A 26087-nucleotide genomic window follows, 5' to 3' on the forward strand; every position below is an offset into this window, starting at 1 on the left:
TAAATATTAATAAGATTGTGGATTGTTCACTAAAATCTATATTATTCCATTTAGACAAATAAGCATTTCCTCAACTTGAGTAAATATTAATAGGATTGTGGATTGTTCACTAAAATCTATATTATTCCATTTGGACAATTGATTAACATTTGTTTCTCTACAACAACGATTACAAGTAGATTACAAATTTGTCCATGAAGGAACGGGTGACAAGAATGCTAAGATATACCGACAAAGCATCCATGTATTCAAAAAAAGATTTGAAAGCATTTGTATAGCCATGATATTTGAAAACATGTGTCAGCAAATCCATAAAAAGTGGGTTTTATTTTCCGTATGAAGTTTCTCTAAATCTCTAAAAGTTTATTTTTTCTCTCAACGTATTTTATGCCACGTTGTTCATTTTGTTGGCTGCTAAATGAAGATCCTTTAGTACCCCCATCTCAATATATCTTCGCAAAATCTTCGCAAAAGTTTAACAAAGTTCCTCCGTAAAGCTAATTATTTTACGAACTTCATACTGAAACCAATTAGTTTGGTGGCGTGGGTGACACAACACGATCTTGAATTTACTTTTCGCGCATGTGAAGGATTTGTGATATCCAATGGCGAGACAATTTCAAGGGAAGTCGGAACCCACAATGCGATTCATTTAATGCCAAAAATGGCGGGAGTATTCGTTAGCCATGTCAATCAACGCGGGGATCTAAACCCTCGAGCAAACATAAACCTGACAGAAAATGTATGTTTTCCCGGAGGTCTCCAATAAAACTCTATAAATTACAACGCCACCGCCTCCATTTTCTTGTGGTACAGGTGAAACAGCGTTGGCACTTGTAAACCACTAAAAAGGAGGCAGCAAACGCCACTAATTCATTCCGTACTGTCGGCCCAGGGTTTCGAAGTTGGTGCAGCTACACCCTTCTGGAATACCTGCATTCATCCATTGGCTGCCCATCTGTAGGGGAGGTATAGGAAGCCTGGGGGAGAAATTTGTTCAATAGCATATAAGCTCTATACAACGCACAAATATTATTTTTTGGCGATCTTAATACATGAATCATGTCGAGCCGGCCGAGAAGAAATTTCCCAAAAGTTGTTATTGAACAAGATACAGACACTGAAGGAGAAGGGAGCTCATCAGGGGAAGAAGAAGAAGATGTTGTTGAAGAAGCAGATCAGGTTGATGAAGCTAAGTCAGACGAGGAGGAAGAAGAAGAAGTTGCCAATGGTCATGAAGAAGATGGATTTGACATAAAAAAGAGGAAGAGAAAGCCCATAACTATCAGCCTTAAGCAAGTTTGTAAGGTATGCATGGTCTATTCTGCCTCCATTTGTTTTGTGGAGCTTGCAATTTACATTTAAATTTTCTTTTCCTCGAGTATTACTGCAATTGCAGGCTTAAGTAATTGTGAGCAAACAGGTCAGCTGGGTTATGAATTTCCAATTTAGTCCTTAGTTTGAGAGAAACGGCCCCCTTTTATAGCCTGTATTGAGTTGGGCAGGGCAGTATCGGTTCTTCCGTGGTTTCAAGTGAAAATTTTAAGGGTAAATTTTAGTCATTTAGTTATTTTTTGGGGGTTTTTTTGGTTTGATAAGTGATATTATTTTAATAATTTGGTTACAGTTAAAATCGTTCTATAAAAAATGTTATTTTTAATCAATTATATAATTTTTTTTCGCATTTGAATATTTTTAAAAAATACCATATTTTTAGAATTAGCAGTACTTATCAAAAAATTTAAATACACAATAAATGGAGATGCTTAAAATTTCTTCATCGATTTTTCAATAATGGTTATGAATGCTATGGAAATCAATTTAATCCTTAGTTTGAGAGGAACAGAGTCCTCTATAACATGTGATTAGAGTAAGGCAGTGTAGCTCCTTATTTAGGTTAAATGGGGTTTCCAGATGGTGATCACCGAATCTGATGGGAGTCAATTTGTTCATTAGTGCGAGAAAAACGGGGCCTCTCATAGCTTGTAATGGAGTAGGGCAATATGGTTCCTTATTTAGTATAAATGTGGTTTGCTGTGACCAAGTGTCATGGGAGTTAATTAGTTCTTTGCTTGAGAGAAATGGGGCCTTATATAGCATGTAATAGAGTAGGGCAGTATAGGTTCCTATTTAGTTTAGATGCGGTTTCCCCATGATGGGAAAGTGTTATTATGGTTGTCCAAAATGGATCCAGACCTATGAATGTGTAAGACTCAGTATATGGCATATGCAAGTCAAGTCGGCAATTAACCAAAATTAGGCAAGTTGTGTAAAGCAATTGTAAAGTTAAATAAGTCCCCCCAAAAATGATTATGAGAGGAAAAGGAACTAAATGAAAAGAAAAGAAAAAGATAGAAGGCTGAGGAAAGGGAATTGAAGGGGCACAGGTGTTGGCATTTCCCGCTACCACTCAGCTTTCCCTATTTCTATTATGAATTTCATTCTAAAAGAGGGCTTTTGGGCAAGGAGAGAAGATGGATAAAATGCCATGAGAGCATTGTACCAAAATTGCTGAAATGTAAACAATGAGCACCATTCAAAGATGGTTTTCTCATTTGGTTTTTGGGTTAAAGTTAGTAATATCGCCTGATATATCGGTGATATTTGAAAATATCGGTAAAATATCACGATATTTTCAAAATATTGGCTAAATATCACCATATTTTGAAAATATCGGCTATGTTTAAAAATCTGAAAAAATAAATTTGGTTTTTTTGTTTTTTGCTTTTGTTATGTTTGCTGATATTTTCCGATATTTTCTCCGATATTGCTGATAAGATGTTTTCAAGACCCTCGCTGATATTTTGCTGATACTGATATTTTCAACATTGATACTGTTAAACATTGTATTTTTTTTGGATTTATCTATAATGTGAAGTTACCCATGTGTGTGAATTAGCTTCGTTGATGGTTACAATGTTGAATGTTTATATGGTTGTATTAAATACATAGATGGATTTATGGTGCTCTTCATTATGTTTAGTTTGCTCCCTGTAGTTGAATTCTAGATTGAAATGTGAAGTTATCTATTGTATTTATGCTAGCAACACTCAAAAGATTTTTTGCCCATTCATTTTCAATGAAATCCAACAATGCTATGATGATCTTCATCCATCTAATGGAGCCTTAAGATCAATGGGTATAAAAAGAAAGTTGTTGCAAACATTGAGTTGAGTTTCCATTATGACCTCACTATATTAACAACTCATCCTTCCACTTGGATTGTTGGGCAACCACTTGGGTGTTAGACCTCTTCTCTCGGGCCATATGCTTTGATAGTGTTGTTTGCGCACTTGATGAAGGTTTCATCTCTACCCAATTTTCAAGAGAAATTGACAAGAAGTTAAGTGAGGCGATAGCCCTGAAGGAGCAGACGATTCACCAAAAGCAATCAACCAAAAGCATGTGTAAATTGAATCTACTGTAGGAGTAGTTGATTTCTTAATTGTTGTGGGTTACTTCTTCACTGGAGTGCAATTCCACTATTTGGAGCCAATTCCCTTTGCTACACATTTTCCCTTTCACGCAGAGTTCGTATGGTGGTAGTACAAGTTGTATGCTGTACATAGTCCCTTTCTCTCTCCTTGGGCATTTAAATTATTTGTCGAGTGTTCAAATTCATTGTTTGGTCAACTTACCTTGTAGCTGGCTAACTTCATTTTACTCTGGACAATTTTATTACCATTGAGTTGTCTCCCTAATTGCTGTGGCGTTTGTTATTAACCACACAACTGTTTAGAGGCAATATAGGATGTAGACACTTGGATTGGGTTGCTCCTTTCTCTTCAGGTCAAATTGTTCTCTTTCTAGCCAATGTTCCACTCTAGCTAATTGATTCTCACTTTTTCTTGAGTGATTGACACTAGTTGATCAATCCTGTGCTCTTGTTGGGCGAATCAATCTTACTGAGTTGATTGGATTTTCCCTAGTTGATTTTCATTAGCATGGTTGACTTCCGCATACTTGGTTGACTTATGTTGCAACCTTAGTCGACTCTAGTCATTTGGTTGACTTTTATATTTACTTGGTTAATTGCACTGGGATACGTTGAGTCAATTCTTTGGTAAGGACATCCTCTCATTTTCCATGTTGGCTGGCAACATACTACCTCTAGCATATTGTTGGCTAGAGTATTGTTTTTTTTTAATCTTAAGCATTCATAGGAGTCTTCTCATGTTCCAGCGTGAGAGTATTGGGTGTTAATTGTGTGCCAACTAGGAGCCACAAACTTTGTTTTCCATAAACAATTTGTTAGGTTTGAACGCATATGTTTTTTGTTTCATAGCAATATCCTAAGGAGTGAATATTGGGGATGTTGTAGTGTTGATCCAAAGTTGATAACATACAAAGTTCACAACAACAAAGTTAGAGACTTGATTGACAATTCGACAACATGATACATTTGGTTATCGCATTGCTCACTGAGTCTTCTGTGTAGGTTACACAAAGAAAGGAGCTAACCGTTCAATCTAGTGTAAAGGTTACATAAAGGATAGGCCTTGCAACCATCAGGAGAACAAAGATCAAAACTTATTTAATTTGAGCATCTATGTTGCTGAAGTGAGTGGGCTATAAGTCCCTTGTTTACAAATAAGATTGTGTCAATGCAGTTGCATCCTTGATTGTGACAGTTGCTAGAACTTTGAACAAAATAGTATTGACCTCAACATGGGTAAAGCAAGCAAAGAGAAGATAGAGGACTTAAGGATCAACAATGCGAACTTTGAGAAGAGAATGAACACTTGAAGGTGCAGGTCTAGATGTTCAACAAGAGGATGGTAGAGATGGAGCAAAATGTTGAGGCTTTTGCCATATTGTTGGTATTGCTCAAGAAGCAATTTGAGGAGTGTTGAGACTCCCCCATTGTAGTCACGTCATATTGGGACAAACATAGAAAACAGCTTGTACACCTCGTAGAGAAGGTCATTTGGTTGGATAATTAGCAAGAGGACAGGCTCACTTAGAGGATGGCATAGTTGCAAAGTTGGTAGAGAAGGAGGAGGCCTTGGTAAGGCTCCAACTAGCTGTCCAAGAGCTTCAATGAGCAAGTTAACCTTCCAATGCTACTATCCAAGCCATCACGATGACCAAAGCCACATTGGTAAGCTCATCTTTGTTACTTTTCCCTCAGGAGCATATTGGTGATTTTGAAAAGCATGCTAGGGGTGTTTGCTTGAAACTCTTAGGGCAAATGGGCTACGGTGGACAAGGGCTAGGCTGGCAAGGCAAGTCATCTTGAGCCCTATTGTAGCCACACCATGGGTCAAGCATAAAGGCCTAGGCTTTGATGGCATAATGGACAAACCCATGACCTCGAAGACCATTTTTGTGAAAGTTGAAAACATGCCAGAGTTGGCCTGCTTATAAAAAATAAGAGCAACAATACATGAAGGTAGTAGCCCACTACCATCTCAGCCTTCTTGTGGGAAACTGAAGATGAGCCCACTACCATCTCAGCCTTATTGTGGGAAACTGAAGATGAGCAATGATGAGAAGAACTTGAGGACCCAAATTGCACCATCACTCAAGAAACAACAAGCCAAGCATCTAGGGCAAGACGAAGCAAAAGACCAAGAGGTCTTCAACAAACAATGCATCTCTTGTTTATCATTATTGTGAGAAGAAACGCCATAGCGTTATGAGTTGTTGGCATGAAACGACATGTTCAATACGTAGGAAGAAAGGCCATTAGGTGGCATCTTGTTGGGAGAAGCAAACCACATGCCACAAGACATATTGTCTTCAGAGGAGGAATGGTAAGAATACCTCTCCAATCCAATAACAAACTCAGAAGCACATTAAGAGGAGTATGTTAGGAAATCCTCGCAACAACAACATGAACTTTTGCCACCACTGTAAGTTGAGTGGACATTGGAAGCAAAGTGTTGGCGACTTCACCCAGTGCTTCACTCCAAAAACTGCATAACTAAGAGGAGAGTGTGGGAACTGAAGCCTAATAGAGATAGAGAGTTGATTGCATCTCCATTTCAAGGAGAACAAGTTGTCCAGGCTTGAAGGAGAGATAGTAACGTTGGAGGTTAGCATCACCATCAAATAGGTAAAGGGGTGGATTTCAACAATGATGGTATCCACATTCTATTTGCTACCTACAAAATTCCAAAAGAAATTTTCCTTCTTGAAGATGTGCCAAAGATTGACGCACGTGGTCAATGCTTTGTGGGGGGAGTTCTTGCAAGCATGTGCAAACACTAGAGAGTTGCTCCCTTGCTGGGAAGCAACTGATGCCAATAAGAGAAGGTAGGTTGCAATTCCCTCTGATGGACTAATATGTGATGGTAAAGTTTGCTGAGGTCACAATGCACAAGAAGACTAATGTTCGACCTATCTTCATTGGTTGCCTGGATGTACTATCTTTGAGGTTGCAATGGAGATGGGAATGGATGTTGATTCATTTGGATTTGGAGATTGCTTAGAGTTGGGAGTCAATGAGCAAACTTTTGCATTATGGGAACAAGTGAGCAAGAACTAGAACGAAGGACTAGAGTGAGTAGCTAAAGCCAGAGCTAGAGTTAGAGATGTAGCTAGGAGCTCGTATCAGAGCCACATTCTAGAGGAGTAAACAAAATTACATTGATATAGATTGGTTTCCTTTGAACTTTTGGAGACCAAAAAGTATCTCAATGGGTAGGTGTGATCCGAAATTGGTTCGAACCTATGAATGGGTGACTCATTACTTGTAAGACAAGCTGGCAATTAACCAAAGTTAAGTAAACTATGTAAAACAATGTAATTGTAAAGTTGAATAAGATAAAAAAAATGATTGTGAGAGGAAATATAACTAAATGAAAAGAAAAAAAAAGAGAGAAGGTCAAGGAAAAAAAAAATTAAGGAGAGAAGAGGGATAGAATGCCATGAAAGCATTGTACCAAATATTGTCGAAATGAAAACACTGAACCCCATACAACGCTGGCTTTCCCATTTGGCTTTCGAGGGTAAACATTACATCTTTTGTTTGGATTTCTCCATAGTGTGAAGTTACCTATGTGTGTGAAATGCTTCACTTGGTTTTGTTGATGGTTACAATGTTGAATGTTCCTATGATTGTATTAAATTATAAATGCCAAGATGGATTTATGGTGCTCTTCGTTGTGTTAATATGCTCCTTATAGTTAAATTCTCGATTGAAATGTAATGTTATCTACTGTATTTATGCTAGCAACACTCAAAAGAATTGTTCTCCTATTTTCATTTTCTATGAAAACCAACAATACTTTGATGATCTCCATCCATTAAATAGAGCCTTGAGATCAATGGATATAGAAAAAAAGGTCGTTGTGAACATTGAGTTGAGTTTCCATTACCGGCCTTGCTATAGCAACTCGTCCTTCCACTTTGACCCTTGGGCAATCACTTGGGTGTTAGTTCTCTTCTTTTTGGTTGTATGCCTTGATGGTTTTATTTGGGTGCTTGATGAAGGTTTCATCTTGGCTAAATTTTCAAGAAAAATTGTCTAGAAATCAAGGGAAGCAATACCCTTGTAGGAACAATTGTTTCACCACAAGAAGTTAACCAAAAACATGCGTGATTTGAACCCACTGTAAGAGAAGTCGATTTCTTAATTTCTATGATATTTTCTTCCTTACTCTAGTGTAATGATGTAATTCCGCCTTTTGGAGTCAATTTGTTTTGTTGGACATTTTCTCTCTCACTTAGAGTTTGCATTGTGGTAGTACGGGCCATTCATAGTTCATTTCTCTTTCCTTGGGGCATTTAAATTATTTGTTGAATGTTCAAATTCTTTGTTTGGTCAACTTGTAATTAGTTGACTTCTTCTTACTTTGGATGATTTTATTACCATTGAGTTGAATCCCTAATTATTGGGGCGTTTGCTTTTACCCATGCAATTTTTCTACTTTAGCTAGTCTAATTGTTCCACTCAGGTCGAATTGTTTGACTTTGGCTAGTCGATTCTCCATTTCTCTTGATCGTTTGACTCTAGTTGATCAACCCAATGCTATTGTTGGTTGAATCCATCTTACTATTGGTTGATTGGATTTACCCTAGTCAATTTTCTTTAGCTTGGTTGACTTCCACTCACTTGGTCGACTTATGTTATAGCCTTAGTTGACTCCAATCAACTAGTTGAATTTCATCTTTGCTTGGTTAATTGCATTGGGTATGTTGAATTAATTCTTTGGGTAGGACATCCTTTCTCTCTTTGCACGTTGGGTGGCAACATAGCGCCTCTTGCATATTGCTGGCTAGTGTATTTTTTATTTTATTTGTTATATATTTAAATCTTGAGTATTTGTAGGAGTCTCCTCATGTGCTAGCTTGTGAATATTGAGCACTAAGCGTGTGCCAGCTAGGAACTATCAGGCTAGGAGGTAACTCCTCAAATGTAATTGTATTATTCATTTAGGTTCTTCATTATTATATACAAGAGGGAGTGACTGTTTAGTTCATCTCCCGATGACTCTCCATTTCCTCTATTATTTATTTAAACTAATTACAGTTGTTCACCCAATCACTATGATTAGGTGTCAACATTCCCCCCTTAATCTGAAGGGATGTTGGTGAGTCCAAGCATCATTCTGAATCTTTTAAGCTTTTATCTTCCAAGTGCTTTGGTGAAGATGTCTGCAATCTGCTCATTAGTGGAACAATGGCGAAGATGGATTGTTTTGGCCTCAACATGATGTCGAATCAGATGATATTTTATGTTGACGTGCTTCATTTGATCATGGAACTTTGGGTTCTTGGCCAACTTTATTGCTGATGTATTGTCAATCATGAGTGGAGTCGATTGTACTTGTTTTACCTGCAAATCTTCCAGAATTTTCCTGAGCCATACAATTTCTTTTGTTGCCTCAGCTGCTGCTACATATTTTGCCTCTGTTGTGGAATCTGCTGGAACTGATTGTTTGCGTGATCTCCAGGAGACAGCTCCCGATCCAAGACTCATAGCATAACTCGAAGGAGATACTCCAGTTTCTTTGTCTTCATCGAAGTTTGAATCAGAGTATCCAATCAAGCTGAAGTTGCCCACCTGTGTATACTTGAGTCCAAAGTCTTGAGTTCCCTTCAAGTACTTTAGAACTCTTTTTGCAGTAGACTAATGTCCCTCACAAGGCTTTTGCATAAACCTGGAGAGGATTCCAACATCAAACGAAATGTCTGGTTTGGTAGTAGTCAAGTAGTTGAGACTTCCTACAAGCTATCTATACTTTGTTGCATCCTCAAATTCTTTTCCTTCAATGGATGTGAGCTTTAAGTTTTGTTCCATTGGAGTAGTCAGAGGATTGCATTCAGTCATGCCAAACCTGCTCAACAGATCTCTAATGTACTTCTTTTGAGAAAGAAATATGGACTTCGGATGTTGAGTTACTTCAATACCAAGATAGTAATGAACATAGCCCAAATCAGTCATTTCAAAACCTTTCCTCAATTCCTTCTTTATGGATGCAATGTAGCTCTCATTGTTCCCTGTCATCAAAAGATCATCTACATATACCACAATATATACAACTATTTTGCCAACTTTCTTGACAAACAAAGTTGCATCATCAAGATCATAATGTTTGAAATTGAGTTTCAGAAGATGCTCAGTTAGTTTTTCGTACCAGGCTCGTGGTGCTTGTTTGTGGCCATACAAGGATTTCACAAGTTTGCATACTTTATGTTCATGTCTTTTCACAACAAATCCTTCAGGTTGGGACATAAAAACATTCTCTTTTAGATCTCCATTCAAGAAAGCAGTTTTTACATCCATTTGATGGACTTTCCAACTGTTTTGAGTTGCTAGGGCAAAGAGTGTCTGGATGGTAGCCCATTTTGCTGTGGGGGCAAAAGTCTCCTCATAATCGACCCCTTCCTTCTGTGCAAAACCTTTTGCGACATGCCTAGCCTTGTGCTTGTCAAGTGAGCCATCAGTTTTATACTTGTTCTTGTAGACCCACTTGCAACCAATTGGTTTGGTTCCTAATGGAGGATCAACTAGCTTCCAAGTGCCATTCTTTATCAAAGCATCATACTCCTTTTGCATTGCTTCTTTCCATTCATCATGGGAAGCAGCTTCTTTGAAGGAAGTTGGTTCAAAATCTGTAGACAAATTCAATTCACAATCATAAGAAACATCCATATCAATAGGTGAATCAGAGTCATCTACATCACCTCCATTTTGTCGGGTTGAATTTCTAGTTCCTGTCTTTCCAACCTCATCAGGATGAACACTTTCAAGTGTCTTTGTCAGCCACTTTGGGGGACCTTTCTGAGATGGTCCAGGCTGCTCCGTTGATTGAGTTGGGACTGAATCAAGATTGAGTCTCCCAATTCTGTCAATCACATCACTCAAAGTATCATCCGTTGTTGGAGTTTCATGCGGGGGAGAGAGTGCTTCAGAAGAAGATTCCACAGGTTGATCTAGTATAGGAATCCCCCCTTCAAGATGTGGAATCTGATTATCAAATTCTTGAAATGATTTTGCATTTGCGAATCTATCCAAGCGATCAAGTTGCCACTCAACAACATTGTCAGTTTTGGATGATTCAAGAAAGATTACATCTCTAGATACAACAAACTTTTTATTGACTTCATCATAGAGACGATATGCTTTGGAGGTGTTTGAATACCCTAGGAAGATACACTTATGACTTCTTGCACCAAGTTTGTTTCTATGTACCTTTGGTATCAAGGCATAACATGTGGAACCAAAGACCCTGAGATGCTTTACGTAAGGAATGTGCCCTTACCACATTTCATAAGGAGTTTTGTTTCTAATAGCATTAGATGGACATCTATTCTTTACATATTCTTTAGGTGTCAACAGGAACCAAGGAAGTTGTTTTCCATATACAATTTCTTAGATGTGAAATCACATGCTTTTTTATTTCACAACAATAGTCATGGGAGTGAATATTGGGGATGTTGTAATGCTAACATACAAAGTCGACAATGACACATCTAGAGCCTTGATTGACATACTGGACAACAAGATACATTTGGTTATCACCTCGTACCCTAGGTCTTGTGTGCATGTTACACAAAGAAAGGAGCCAACCATTAAATCCACTGTAGAGTTTGCAAAGGGACAAGCCTTGCAACCATAAATAGAATAGAGATTGAAACTTTAATTTGAGGATTCATGTTGGTGAAGTGAGTAGGCTATAAGTCCCTCGTTTACTGATCACATGGGAATCAATTAGGATTTTGTTTAACATAAATGGGGTCTATTGGAGCTTGTAATGGAGTAGGGCAATATAGATCCTTTAAAAGTTGAAATTTGGCCTTTATCACTTGTATTGGAAGAGGGCAGTAGAGTCTTTTTTTTGGTTTAGATGTGGTTTCTCAAGGGTGGGAAAGTGTCATGGAAGCAATGTAACTTGTGTCTGGATTTGAATTTAATTGATGGTCAACTTAGACTTTGAATTGTACTTGGAACTAACTTGGATTGATTTGAATTTTATGACTCGATTTACTAAAAATACATAAAATATTAAAATTCTAGTGAAAAAATATTTTAAAGATTCCAAATTATGTGAGACAAAATATGCAAAGTCTACTCATGTATCATATAAGGGTGATTATATCAAAGTGGCATTGAGTGCAATACATACATGAAACAAAACAATAATCATTGAGGCTCTAAATGGCATATAGTGTATGTTAAAGATAACATGCTACAAGCTAGTAGCTTGTTACATATCATTGATCAACGAGATAAATGATTAATCATCAAACTCGTTAATGGGATCCTTGGCATTAGTGTCTAGCTTGGGCTCCTTGGACTTCTTAGGGACATGTGTGATTACCATAGTAGTACTAGTAGAAGCATGTGCTATAGGGTTACATTGGCTAGCACTCACAAATGCTTACAACTGCTCAATGAGAGAGGTGTGAGGCAAATGAGGGGTAGCGGCTCTCTTTGTAATGTCCCCAACCAAAATATTCCAATAAATATTGCAACAATTCTTAAAATTCTCTTTCATACATTTTTACAAACACTTTGCATGAAAACATTTCTTCAAATACTTTGTATGCAAAGAAGAAACCTTTTATGGTAGAGATATTTTTATTCAAACATTCTGCATGCATTTAAATAAGAAACCCTTACTCAGTACATGAAGAACAATAACTCAACTAATTTATTTATTAAGTTTGGGGCATGAAAATACATGCCAATCTCTTCATTGATACAAAATTTCGAACCTATGAATTGCTCTTGCAATTGTCCCTATTGGTTGAAGATTTTTTTTTAAATAAATAGCTCTAGAAATTCACTAATGCTGCCCCAAGAGAAAAATTGCCTCCCTAGGAAGAATGTAGACTCCACAAGTTAAACTTAGCCTCCATAATGAGTTCGACCCTCCAGACAATTCGGCCTCCCAGAATAAAATCGGCCTTCACAAATTTAATCAGTAGCTGGAATAACACGTCTCAACAAATAAACTCAATTGCTGTAATAACTCGGCCTCTCCACAAGTAAATTCAACTGTTGCAATAACTTGATGTCTCCAAAAATAAATTTAGCTACTACAATAACTCTACCTCTCCTCAAATAAATTTAGCTACTGCAATAACTTGGCCTCTCCATAAATAAATTCAGTGGTTGCAATAACTCAGCCTCGCAACAAATAAATTTGGCCCAACAAGAGAAATTCAATCCAGTAAGAGAAATTCTGCCCAATAAGATAAATTCAGCCTAACAAGAGAAATTCAACTCAACAAAATAGATTTAGACCAACAAGTGAAATTTGGCCTAGCAAAATAAATTCGGCCCCATGAAATATACTTGGCTTCTACAAATAAACTTGGCCCCTTTTGCTAAATTCGACCATTTCAAATTATATTCGACATTTAAATGAATTTGGCCTCCCAATATTAATTCAACACCAAGAGAATGAGAGTTGTTGCAATGATGAAGCAATTCTCCTTCAACTCTTGTGATCTCTTGCAATTAAAATTTCTCCACTTGAGCACTTGTAAGGAATTTGGATGATTTCTCCTCTTGATCTGCTAGGGTGGATAGTTTCACCACCAAAACTAATCTTGATTAGCTAATGTGGATGTCTCACTGTTGAAACTAATCTCCATGAGGGTTTCACACTCTTACACAAAGCTTTGAGAGCCTCCCAAATTAATATCACAATTATCCAATACATGCTGAGAGTGTGTTTTGATCTTCCTTTTATTGACAATGATTATCAGAATACTATGGATTATCCGAATACCATGGGTATCCTTTTCTTTTACCTTTTCCACCTTGATAATAATATAAAGTGACTTTGTAAAATTTTCTTATTTTTCTCCATGGTCACATTCTAATTTAATTATTCGTTGTCGCTTCTTCATGTTGCTCTTTCCACCCAAGAGACATTCAATAGTAGATTAATGGATCCCCTGTTGAATTTTGTAGCTGTGGTTGGTATTTTTAAATTGCATTAGCCCACAAAAATTGAAAGAAATGAAAAATATAAAATTGAATTCAAGTCTGCTCCAAAAATAAAAGAAATAAAATTTAAATTTTGAATTTTCAAAATTGCCTCCAAAAGCCAAGTTTGCCTAGTTGAGAGACACCCCTGTTTGGGCTCATCAAATTACTATATATTGCCATTCAACCTCATCATTTGGAGCAAGAAAATTCGGATCACATCATAACTTTTGAGTTTTTGTTCACATGTACGAAGAAGAGAGGAGACCAACGAGTGAAGTTTGACCAAAATATTTGACTCACGTTGACTAGAAGAAGAGAGGAGATCAACGAGTGAAGTTTGACCAGACTCTTTGACTCGTGTTGACTAGCAGTTTGACCAAGTTCCAAGTAGTCAACTTGACTGAATTTTTGACTGTAGTTGACTAGGGTTTCTGAGGCAAGTGCAAGAGGGCGAAATTCAACCTTGCTGACCAAGGTTGACCGAATTTCTGAAGCAGCAATAGGAAGGCCAAAATCTTGGTATGTTTGACTAGGTTTGACTCATTTGTTTCTGAGGTCAGTTTGACCGATATTGACTGGAAAATCAGATTGTATATCTTGTTGAATTGGACAATTTCTCTAAGGTTGCTGGGTTTTTTCCAGGGTAAATTTTTTTGTCTCTTTTGTTTGGCTGTCTCTTCATGATTTTATTGTCATTATTGTTTTACAGTTGAGATTTTCTATGTATTGCTTAATGATGAATATGACAATAGGAGGATTAATTAGGAAATCATTGGAAGTAATTATCAATCTAGAAAATCATGAAAACTCAACTATGGTGAAAGAGTAGCCTTGAAGAAGCCAACCTATTTGACTATTGTATTTGAGATTGATTGCCCTAGATTAGGGCCAAATAGCCTTAGCCCTAGTCACATATTGAATGGCTTCAACCTTAAGTGTAGGAGGGCTGAAAGGCCTCATGTCAGAAGAGAAATGAGGACCGCATAAGCCCTGTGTTGTGGACAAAATTGGTGAAGGAGGCCTCGAGCCTAGATGTGGTCGAGATCCTCTATTTCAGTGAGCAAAAGGAAGCCTAATCTTACGAAGACAAGCCAAAGATCTTATCTCATGAAGGAACCATAATGAAGGACAAAGAAGGAAGGGCCAAACGCTGGTTTGACGTAGGAGCCCCATGAATGAAGTTATTCAACAAATTGACTATTTCTCTATGGAAGGTGAGGAGGCGAGATCCAAAAGGAACTTGAAGAAAGTCTCAAAGTCTTAGCTCTTAGATTAAGATAATTTATTCCCCTATATTGACTCTGGATCCTTGAGAAATTTCATAATACATGGCTCCTACATACCTTATAAAGTTTACTTGATATGCATATGTAAGTCTGCCTTGAGTATGTGACTTGGAATCTGTCCTCACTTAGACACATCTGAAGTCTAAAGAAACACGAGCCAAAATTTTTGGTGGGATATTTGTTGGGCATTTCGAAGGATTTTTTAGATTTATCTAAAGGCCGATTCAATAATAGAACTAAGGTAGTGTAAGACAAAATTTTGCTAAGGTTGCATGGCTGCAATGTTATGCTTGCATAGTAAAATGAGAAGTTGTTGAGTATGATTGCAACTTTTGTGAGCCAATGTCTGCATTCAATCTTTGTGGAAGTTGGAAAGTGTTGTTTCTTTATAGTGCTAAAGAAGCATAATATAAGCTATATTTGCTTGGATTAATATTGATAGCTTAACCGAGATGAAGCATTCCTTGAGTGACTAATAACATAAGGGTAAACAAACTCTAGAAATTTGAGTTACAGGGCCAAGTTTAAGCTCAAATGAGAACTCACATGTAGGCTTGTTTGGGCAACTTCAAAGAATTGTGTTAAATCTTGTATAAGGCAAGATAAGACCTGAAAGAAGATTGTGGAAATGTGGTCCTTGACAAGTATGTCTTGTATATACCGTTTGAAAGAGCCAAAGGGAGCTGTGATGAAAGGCTCTCTCATTCTTGGAAGAGCTATTAGACTTAGGGTTTTGTAAAACCCTAGAAGACCTGAAGGATAAGACTTGATTAAGGGTTTGTGAAACCCTAGAACAATACCTATTGACTTAGTTGCAGGGCCATCAATATTACCTTCTTGCAGGGCAAAATCAGTGGCCAAAAGTCTTATGATTCATTTGACTAGGTTGTATTCTTGAAGTTATGTCAAGGCTGTGAGTGGTCAAGATTGAAGTGTGGCATCAAATCTCTGTCAGATTTCACTATGATTTGAGAACCATCAATTGATGCCCACAACAACAATATGAATGCTGATGAGAACATGTGTTCATTTATGGATGAATATGACTATTGCAGAGGCCCTTGTCAAGTATGCAAAAGATGCCTTGCATATGCTACTGGTATTGTACTGTTGAGGTTATGATTGTATTGGTTGAGATATGTTGCTGGTGCTAGGGTGCCATTGCTTGGTCCTTGATGTTATAGATTGAATTGGAGGAGAAAGGGGTTTTCACCTATAAAGAAACATATTCCAATTAGCTCATGAAAAAGTTTGTATTTGGAAGTCCTAGGGTTTGTAAACCATAGCAGCCTAGAAGGCATGGATAAGAAAGCCTTAGGGTTTGTGGATAAAACCATAGAGCTAGATCTAGATTGATGTTTCCGCTGAAAGAAGAAATCCTAGCTCAAGCAAGGAAAGAAAGAAAAGCAACACGCTGAAGATGAGAACAAGGATTATGAGTTTGTAGATGGATTTCAGTGAATTCTGCAAGAAGGCAAATATCAAGAGGGAGTGAGCCTATTAGTTAACATCTTCCTTTATTATTATTGTTTTACTATTAGTTAGCCTCTTGCCCTTGTTTCTTTTGTTGGGTTATAATCGTTTCTTCCATGACCTCCTAATGAGGGTTGCAGTTACATCTTGAACGCTGCCAAGGCTTTGGTAGTTGATGGAAGCATTGGGAGAACAAAGCAAAGTTTGTGGCAAGATGATTCTCCTAGGATCAATTATTTTTGTTTCAGAGAGAGAAACTGTATTGACATCGTGCTTGATGATTGGAAGACCTCCTAGTTTAGAGGAAGCAGGCAGGCCAATTGTTCTAAGCTTAGCACAATTACTTCAATGTCCTTTAGCAGCGTAATGACAATTTCCAATTTAGATTTCCAATAGCAATCACATTAACCATAAATCACATTGACAATAACTGTAGATAGAACATGAATAATAAAATGCAGAAGACAAGACAAGACAGGAGGACACCAGATTTGGCAGATGCCAGGGAAAAACCCTTTGATCAATTCTTCTTATTATTATGTCAAATGTTCAACTGAGAGAGAGAGAGAGAGAGCAATAATACAAAAGTCAAAGTCAAAATTAACTTGCCAAATCACTGTCCAAAACAGTGTTGCAATTATGTCCTAGGTCAACAACAGTGAAATCAACCCTAACTAGAAAGGCAATAGCAGTCAAAGTTTGGTCAAACTTCTCCAAAATAGTTTGGTCAAAGGAGAGAGAAACTCAACCTCTTTTGTTGGTTAAAGTCAGCCCAAAACAATCATCCAAACAATAGTCAAACTTGGTCAACTTGAAGTCAACTCTGTGGTCAAACAAGATTGTGATCAATGCTAGTCAAAGTGCCCATAAATTCTCAGTTTTTGTGGCAAACATTATGGCCTGCCAAAAACGAAATTTTCCCACAAAAATCACAATCAAAGTGCTTGGTCAATGTTGGTCAAACCCTACAACAACTCTAAAATTTTGGCCCTATAATCTGCCTAGAATTTCGTCCTCCTTTCTAGCCACACGTGTGAGATGAAGAGCTACCCAATAGCTGTACGAACCAATCAGATGAGGAGAGAGAAGAATGTGTGTGAGTGAGATGCCAAATGAGGTTGGAGGTCTCTCTTATTTTTATAAATCATTGAGGGTGCAATGACATGTCTCTTGGGTTTCATGAGCCTACATGATGATGTCGTTGACCTTGACAATTTGCACATGTGTGGGCATAAATTCAAAAACACATTTATGCTTGTCCAAATTTGATGATCTTTAGGTTGATTTTGGTCCTCTCGAAAAGAGGAATTCAATGCAATCATCATCTCCATCAAATGAGTTGTCCAGAGTGGAATTTGGCCCTAGTTGCCAATTCAACACTCCCTCTCAACTAGAGAGAATTCCACCTGCCAATCCATCATGCCATCTTGTCGTCATGTACCATCCCTGTATCTCGTCTCAACTCTGCTGAACACTGATATAGATAATGAAGAAGAATTGATCGAGAGTGAGTCACAAGACCTTACCACTCTCCACTGACAAAAGTCAGTCCAGGGGTAGAACCTCAATCAGACTTGATCCCAGATCAAGTTGTTGAACACCATGCATCCTAGACATAGGAAGTACAACAGTTCACGATGCATCCATCTATAGTGCTATGGTCCCTATCCACTTTTACCAACCACTCATCCTATGCATATATCATCAATTGTAGGGGAAGGTGAACCACTCACCCTACACACATGTGTCATCAATCTTAGGGGAAGGTGAACCACTCACCCTACACATGTCAACCATCATGCAGTATCACAGGGGAAGGTGAACCGCTCACCTTGTACACAACACACCTATAGGGGAATGTGAACCACTCACCCTGTACACAACGCACCTATAGGGGAAGGTGAATAACTCACCCTATGGTCGCTCATAGCTCCAAGAAGTACACTAAGCCCCTAGGAGCTCTCAAAGCTCAATGTCCAACTCAAGCAAGCCCCTAGGAGCTCTCAAAGCTCAATGTCCAACTCAAGCGAGACCCTCATGGGAGGGTCCTTCCATGACTCCAATGTTGAAGAAAGTGTAACTAGGTTTGGTCTTCATAATGTCACATTCCAAAGCATATGATGTAATCAGTATCTAGCAAAATATTATGTAAACTTGAATCATGGGTTTCATGATAAAAAATGTATTTATCTTTGTAGCTCTCATTATGAGCTCTAGGTGATAGGTTGTGTCATTAATGTTTACACTTGAAATGTACAAGTATGACTCCAAGATCAAGGTTAGAATCATGTGGCAAAAACTCCTTCAAAGGCAAGATCAAAAGAGCTACTAAATGATCCCTCCAAACGAATGCAAAAGAAATAATATATTTTCGGCATATATATTATATTTATAATAGATGATCAAGTCGGCTAAGGAACAGGTCATGTCGGCTTGATAAGAAGGCCTCATACACTATAAATAGGCCTCCCCTCATACCAATTCGGACACACAACTTGACTTGGGTTCATCTCCTATATCACAAAGTCTATTGGGTCTCATTCCAAGCGAAGAAGTCTGTCCAAGAGAGCGAGGAAACGCAGCCACAGTAGAAGTCTGTTCATGACCGCAGAGAAGCCTTTCCATAGCTACAAAAGTCTGCCACACATGCGAAGTTAGGGCATCGTTCAATTTGCCCTCATCACCAAGGAAACATTTCGGTTTTGGGTCTATTTTGGAGGCAGATTTATGCGAGGAAGTCTGGCTGGTAGAGCGAAGGCTTAGGAGGGCTAGGAGAGCCCCAAACCCTCCACACGTGCGAAGGTGCTGTTCATAACTAGGATTGAGTTGCAGTCCATGAAGTCCTCATGATTAGGGCTAATGTGAAGTCTAAAGAATTCGGTTGGATACCAAGAAGAAGGCTACTAGCCTAGCGAAGGAAGGAGAAGACTTCTAGGCCAAGAGATCACTCACACGTGAAGAAATGTATTAGTTTCAGACCTACTGTTAGGGTTTGTGAGCAGTGATCTCAAAAAGGTAGATCATCTTGTTCAAGGGTAGCGTTAAGAAGATCCATTAGGCTAGCGGACTATCTTGAGTAAGGGAAAGCTTGGAGGAGGAAGAGAAGGGAGAAGGTAGCCAGATCATCCATGTGTAGTAGCAGATCTGATCCATATTGCAGCAAGTGAAGAGGACAACAGTAAGAAGGGATTCTAGCCTTGATCTTGGAGTCACTTGGTCTCAAGGGTCTTTGTATTGGTCTTGGAAATTTTGTCAAGAGAAGAAACTATAAGAAGAATTACCGTGGGTTTTCCTCTCAGGTTTGGAGAGGTTTTGCCCTGGCTACTGCCTATATCTTGTGTTATTGTTCTTTTGTTTATTATGCATGGTAGTTGGTTGATGAAGTTAATAATCACTAACATATAAAAGTTCATGGTTTTGAATTATTTAAAGCTTGAAATTACTTCACAAGCAGTTATCATAATAGAGAAATCATTAACATCTCAAGCCCTTAGATTTCTCAACATCGAAGTCTCTCTCGAAAGGCTAAGAATTTGACCTTCCCTAAGGGCTTTGTGAGGATGTCTGCAACATGCTCATCTGTTTTGATGTGTTGGAGCCTTATTGCTCCCCGTTGTACCATATCTTGGATAAAGTGGTTCCTGATATCAATGTGCTTGGAGTGGTTGTGGAACACGAGATTCTCTGAAAGGCGAATCCCACTTTGGTTGTCACAATAGATCATGGTGGTATCCAACATGTGCTCAAATAACTCACTTAAGAGCTTCCTCAAAAAAATAACTTCACAACAAGCCATACTAGTAGCAATATACTCGGCCTCGTCGGTGCTTAGAGCAACCGATTTTTGCTCCTTGCTCATCCAAGAAATTGAAGTAGACCCTAATGAGAAGCAACATTCATAAGTGCTCTTTCGCTCCACCGCACTGCTAACCCAGTCAGCATCAGTATATCCATGTAGCATCAAATTCCCGACAGTGTATCTCAGCCCATAGTTGATTGTGCCACAGAGATATCTCAAGAGATTCTTAGCAGCAATCCAAGGTATATGATGAGGCTCACCATAAATTGACTCAACGTATTCACAACGAAGCATATGTCTTGTCGGGAATTTACCAAGAACATCAGTGCCCCCACAAGTTGTCGATATTTGGAAGGGTTTGCCAATTCGGGCCCAACAACACTTTCACATAGCTTCTTGAAGTTGAGTTCCATCGGAGTAGACACAAATTTGCAATCCACCGTCCCACATCCCTCTAGTAGCTTCATAATGTATTTTCTTGAGAAAGGAAAATCTCGCTTGGCTTTTGCTAGACCTCCAGGCCTAGGAAGTAGTGCATTAGTCCTAGGTCCTTCATCTCGATCTTGGAAGTCAACTCCCTCTTGCATTGATAAATGAGAGGGTCGACACCTGTCAGAAAGAGATCATCAACATAAAGGACCAAAATGAGAGGCATGTCCTTTTCAACTGTGGAGTATAGGTTTGGATCAACATAGCTCCTCGTAAATTCCAACTTTATAAGATAACTGTCAATCCTCTCATACCAAGCCCTAGGGGCTTGCTTCAACCCATGAGGGCTTTCTTCAACTTGCATATATGTGTCCTTCGATCTTGTACTTGGAACCCTTGAGGTTGTTCTATGTCTAAGTAGACTTCCTCCTTAAGTGAGCCACGCAAGAAAGCAGTCTTGATGTCCATTTGATGTAGGATCCATCCTTGAGTGGCAACGAGAGCAATAATAGATCGGATAGTGGTATATTGGGCAACCGGTGCAAATATCTCGTCATAGTCCACTCCTTCCTTTTGAGAGAAGCCTCGAGCAATGAACTTGACCTTATATTTTTCAACACTCCCATCAACTCCATGTTTGATTTTGTAAAGCCATTTAGAGGTGACCACAGACTTGTCCTTGGGTCTAGGCACCACGTCCCATACATCATTCTTCATGATTGATTCATATTCCTCATTCATCGCATCCTTCCATACTTGGTGCTTTACGGCTTCTTCGAATGTGCATGGTTTAGCTTGAACAATAGTACTCATAGCAGCCAAATATCCTTGGTACTTGTTCGGCTTCTTACTTTCACGAAATGTCCCTCTTGGAGCAGTATGTCTTTCAGCATCTTCGAGAGTATCTTTGAGCCATAGTGTTTGTTTCCTTAAGGTAGAGGGATGACTAAGAGGTGGATCAATAGGATCCATTGGATCATTAACATCGAGCATAAGCTCCTCTGTTAGAGGTTCATCTTGTTTTTCGGTAACATCATCATTGTCCTTCCTTGTGATAGGGAGATCTCTGGCTTTCCCAAGGGTAGTATCTTCATCAAAGGTGACATCACAACTTACTTCCACATCTCTTTGACCAGGCACATAGATTCTATATGCTTTCGAATTTTCATTGTAGCCAACGAATATACCCTTCTTCCCAGAAGCTTCCAACTTGTTCCTTTTCTCTTTAGGCACATGAAAGTACATGGGACAACCAAATATTCTAAAATGAGAAACATCAAGTTTCTTACCAGTGAAGACCTCCTCGGGTGTCTTGAAATCCAATGCTTGATGCGGGCTCCTATTTTGAACATACATGGCAGTGTTGGTAACTTCTCCCCATAAGAACTTCAATAGATCTTGATCATGGAGCATGGCATAGGTGGCTTCCATGATAGTTCGATTTTTCCTTTCGACAACGCCATTTTGCTCAGGAGTGTATGGAACAATTGTCTTCCTCTTAATGCCAGCCTTTCTGCAAAAGTTATTGAATTCATTTGATTCATATTCGGTTCCATTGTCGGTCCTCAATATCTTGATCTTCTTCCTTGTTTGATTTTCCACCAAGGCTTTGAAAGAACGAAACCATTTGAACACTTCATCCTTCTTCTTTAAGAAATAGATCCATGTTTTGCGTGAGAAGTCATCCACAAAGATTGCATAATATAGGTATCCTCCCAATGATGTTACAGGCAACATACCAGATAGATCGGAATGGACCAATTGAAGAATATCAATAGTCTTGCTTTCACTAGAAGGGAATGGTCCCTTTGTAAGTTTCCCAGCTGCACAACCTTGACAAACACCTTCATGGTTCATATTGAACTCGGGCATACCTGTGACCATCTTCCTTACCCCAGGTAAGGCTTTGTAATGTAAGTGGGCGAACCTCCAGTGCCATAGCTCAAATTGAAGAGAAGTATTGCTTGCCAAAGCTCCCAATGGACTTCCTCCAACTTGATAGAGACCATCAACCCTAAATCCAAGAGTAAATGCATCTTTAGGGTTTCTTTGCCAAATACGTACCTTTCCATCAATGAATGCTACCTTGAAGCCTTTATCTTCCATCGCAAAAATAGTCACTGGGTTCTTCTACAAATCGGGCACATACAATACTTCTTGTAGATGAATGGTTTGACCTGATTTAAGTGAAGAGTTATAGCACCTATACCTTTCACGGGGTAGGTGGCATTATCTCCAAGTATGATCTTCAAATTAGTCTTCTTTTCAACTAAATTTGAGAGGGCCTCCTTCTACCCAGTGAAGTGCCTTGAGGCTCCACTATCAATCAGCTAATGTTCCAAAGTATCTAGAGGAGAGGCAGTGGATAGAGCAGAGATAAGATAATTTTCATCTTGTTTTTCTACAACATTACCTTCATCATACCTAGTATTTCTTGATCTTTTGGGAGGTTGACCATTTCCATTTCAAGTAGCGGGAGCACTCCTCTTTCCTTTGTTGTTGAACTTGTTGTTCCCTTGATTGCCATTGCCTTTGAAATTGTTGTTGTCATTTTCCCTTGGAGAATTCTTCTTGTGAGGACACTCTCTAACATAGTGGCCAAACCTGTTGCAATTGTAGCACCTTCCTTTTCTTCCTTCTTTGAATCCCTTCTTGAATCTTTGATCCCGTTAGCATTAGTCTTCCTCTTTGCATAAGTGGAGAAAGTAGTAGGATCATTTCCATTTGAATGCTTGTCTCTTTCCATCATCCAAGTCTCCTCTTGAGTGCTTCTAGCCAATAACTCATCGAAACCAGGTATCCTGTCATTGTTGAGAATGGTGGCGACAAATACATCCCATGGTCTTGGAAAACTTCCAAGAGCAATAAGCGAGAGCTCCCTGTGAGAAATAACTTCTCCAATAGATAACAAGTCATTCTTGATTTGCATTATTCTCATGAAGTAGGATTGAATAGACTCCCCTTTATCCATCTTGATATCCTTCAACTTGTTTTTGAGAAAAAGGATCTGTTTGCATTGTTTATTTTGAACATCCCAACCAGCGTATCATATATCTCCTTAGAAGTTCCCAAATCAGAAATATAGTCAACCAAATGCTTTTAAATAGAGTCGATCAAAATTTTCTTTGCTTTGACCTCACTTTTTCTATACTTCGTCTTAGCAGCAGCCGGTGCATTTGAACGGGGCTCCACCACTTTTCCCTGCTCAGAGTCCAATACTTCATGTTCCACCAAAATCAGGTCCAAAGTCATCTTCCATGCATGATAGTCAGATTTATCTTTGAGCTTGTCCTTAGTCTTGAAGTAGGATGTAGAAGCCATTGATATTTGTCCAATAGATCTCTCTTAGTGATTGCTTTTCTCTCTCTTGCTTGGGCTTTGTCTTCACCTGGGCTCTGATACCATGTTAATTTTAGTTAACAATGATATGTTCTATGCTTAGCACAATTACTTCAATGCCCTTTAGCAACCCAATGGCAATTTCCAATAGCAATCGCATTAACCATAAATCAGATTGACAGTAACTGTAGATAGAACATGAATAATAAAATGCAGAAGACAAGCCAAGACAAGAGGACACCAGATTTGGCGGATGCTAGGGAAAACCCCCAAGATGGGGAAAACCCTTTGATCAATTCTTCTTATTATTATGCAAATGTTCAGTAGAGAGAGTACAATAATACAAAAGTCAAAGTCAAAATTGGCTTTCCAAATCACTGTCCAAAACAGTCCTGCAATTTTGTCCTAGGTCAACAATAGTCAAATCAGCCCTAACCAAAAAGTCAACAACAACCAAAGTCGGGTCAAACTTCTCCAAAACAACTCGGTCAAAGGAGAGAGAAACTCAACCTCTTTTGCTGGTCAAACTCGACCCAAAACAGTCATCCAAATAGTAGTTAAACTCGGTCAACCTAAAGTCAACTCTACGATCAAACAGGATTGCGGTCAATGCTGGTCAAAGTGCCCATAAATTCTTCGTTTTTGTGCTAAACAGTATGAGCTACCAAAAATGATTTTTTCCTACAAAAATCACAGTCAAAGGATGAGTCAAAGTGCCTAGTCAATGCTGGTCAAACCTTGCAACAACTCTGAAATTTCGGCCTTGTAATCTGTGAAGAAATTTGTCCTCCTTTCTAACCACACGTGTGAGATGAAGAGTTGCCCAATAGTTGTACGAACCAATCAGATGAGGAGAGAGAAGAATGTGTGTGAGATGCCAAATGAGGTTGGAGGTCTCTCTTATTTATACAAATCGTTGAGGGTGAAGTGACATGTCTCTTGGGCTTCATGAGCCTACATGATGATGTGGCCGACCTTGACAATTTACACACGTGTGGGCATAAATTCAAAAATACATTTCTGCTTGTCCAAATTTGATGATCTTTAGGTTGATTTTGGTCCCCTCGAAAAGAGGAATTAAATGCAATCATCATCTCCATCAAATGAGCTGTCCAAAGTGTAATTTGGCCTTAGTTGCCAATTTTGACAAAGTTCGAAGGATGTCATTTTACCGAGATCTATGTAAAGTCAGTAGTGATGGCAACATAGAGAAGTACAAAGCAATGATTCTCCCAAGAAGAGGGTGAGGACTATGAGGAATTGTTTGCTCCAACTGTTAGGTACACTTTTATTAGAATGATTGCTTATGTTGCCTGTATTATGGATTGGAAAGTACATCAGGTGGATGTGGAGACCGTTTTTCTCAATGGAGTAATTGAGGAAGAAGAAGTGTACATAGAGCTACCTTAGGGCTTTGAGGTACATGAGAGAAAATCCTGTGTTTGCAGATTGAAGAAAGCTTTGTACAGACCTCGGGTATGGTATTCTTGTATTGATGGATATCTAATGATCTTGTTTTTATATGCCTTGTTTATGATGGGAGCAGAAGGACTCATGTGACAAAGGGAGCATTCAAGACCTGTTTCAATGTTAGAGGGGGTTGTAATTTGAGTTCAAGATGAAGGATCTTGGTTGGATATATTTCTTCTTGGGACTAGAAGCGTGGCAGAAGCAGGGTGAGATCTTCCTTCGCCAAAGGAAGCATATTATCACAATCCTTCAGAGATTTGCGCTGATGGACAACTAGTCCATGGCCACTCCCATGGTAACTAATCTGAAGAAGCTAAGTGGTAGAGGGAGCAACCATGATTGCTATAGCAAGATCTGCTTTAGTAGCTGCGGTGATGCATCCAGTGAAATTGGTTAGTTTATGGTTGAGCTAAGCATGCGACACAACATGTGTTGTAGTACCGACATGGTACATGTCTAAAATGATGAAGTACAATTGCTAGGATATACAGATTCAGAGTGGGTAGAGAGTGCTGAAGACTGAAAGAGCACATCAGAATGATGATTCAGTTTGTATTCTGCTTGGTAGGAAGCAAACATATGTCGCACTTAGGACTGTAGAGGTTGAGTATATTGCAGCTGATTTGGCAAGTTGTGAAGTAGTGTGGCTTCAGAAGCTATTCGCAGGATTATTTGATTAGATGCTAGAGACGACTGTGATAATAGGTCGAAGCACATGGAGATCAAGTACCGGGATATGGTACATACGTAAGCAGTGAGGCTCGAATGCATTTCCACAAACGAGCAAAATTGTTGACATTCTCACAAAGCCTCTGTCCTAGGATGGAGTTTGTTTACTTTAGGGACAAGCTTGGAGTGGTTGAGAATGCTTCCCTTGGTTAAAGGGATTGTTGATGTT

The 26087-nt window shown here is 38.8% G+C and overlaps 1 protein-coding gene across 1 annotated transcript in view; it reads left to right on the forward strand.

Moving 5' to 3' along the window:
• The first annotated feature begins 492 nt into the window (after positions 1–492).
• The window catches only part of LOC149152884 (protein DAMAGED DNA-BINDING 2-like), a 156284-nt gene continuing 130689 nt past the window's right edge, over positions 493–26087 (forward strand). The window contains exon 1 of the mRNA XM_089440683.1: positions 493–1308. Coding sequence (XP_089296809.1) covers positions 1063–1308 — 246 coding nt within the window. The 5' untranslated portion in view covers positions 493–1062. The remainder of the gene's footprint in view (positions 1309–26087) is intronic.

This window comes from Pinus tabuliformis, chromosome 9 (genome assembly GCF_031772625.1).
Source record: "Pinus tabuliformis cultivar Carrire ecotype Pingquan chromosome 9, CPIR1, whole genome shotgun sequence".
Lineage (NCBI taxonomy): Eukaryota > Viridiplantae > Streptophyta > Pinopsida > Pinales > Pinaceae > Pinus > Pinus tabuliformis.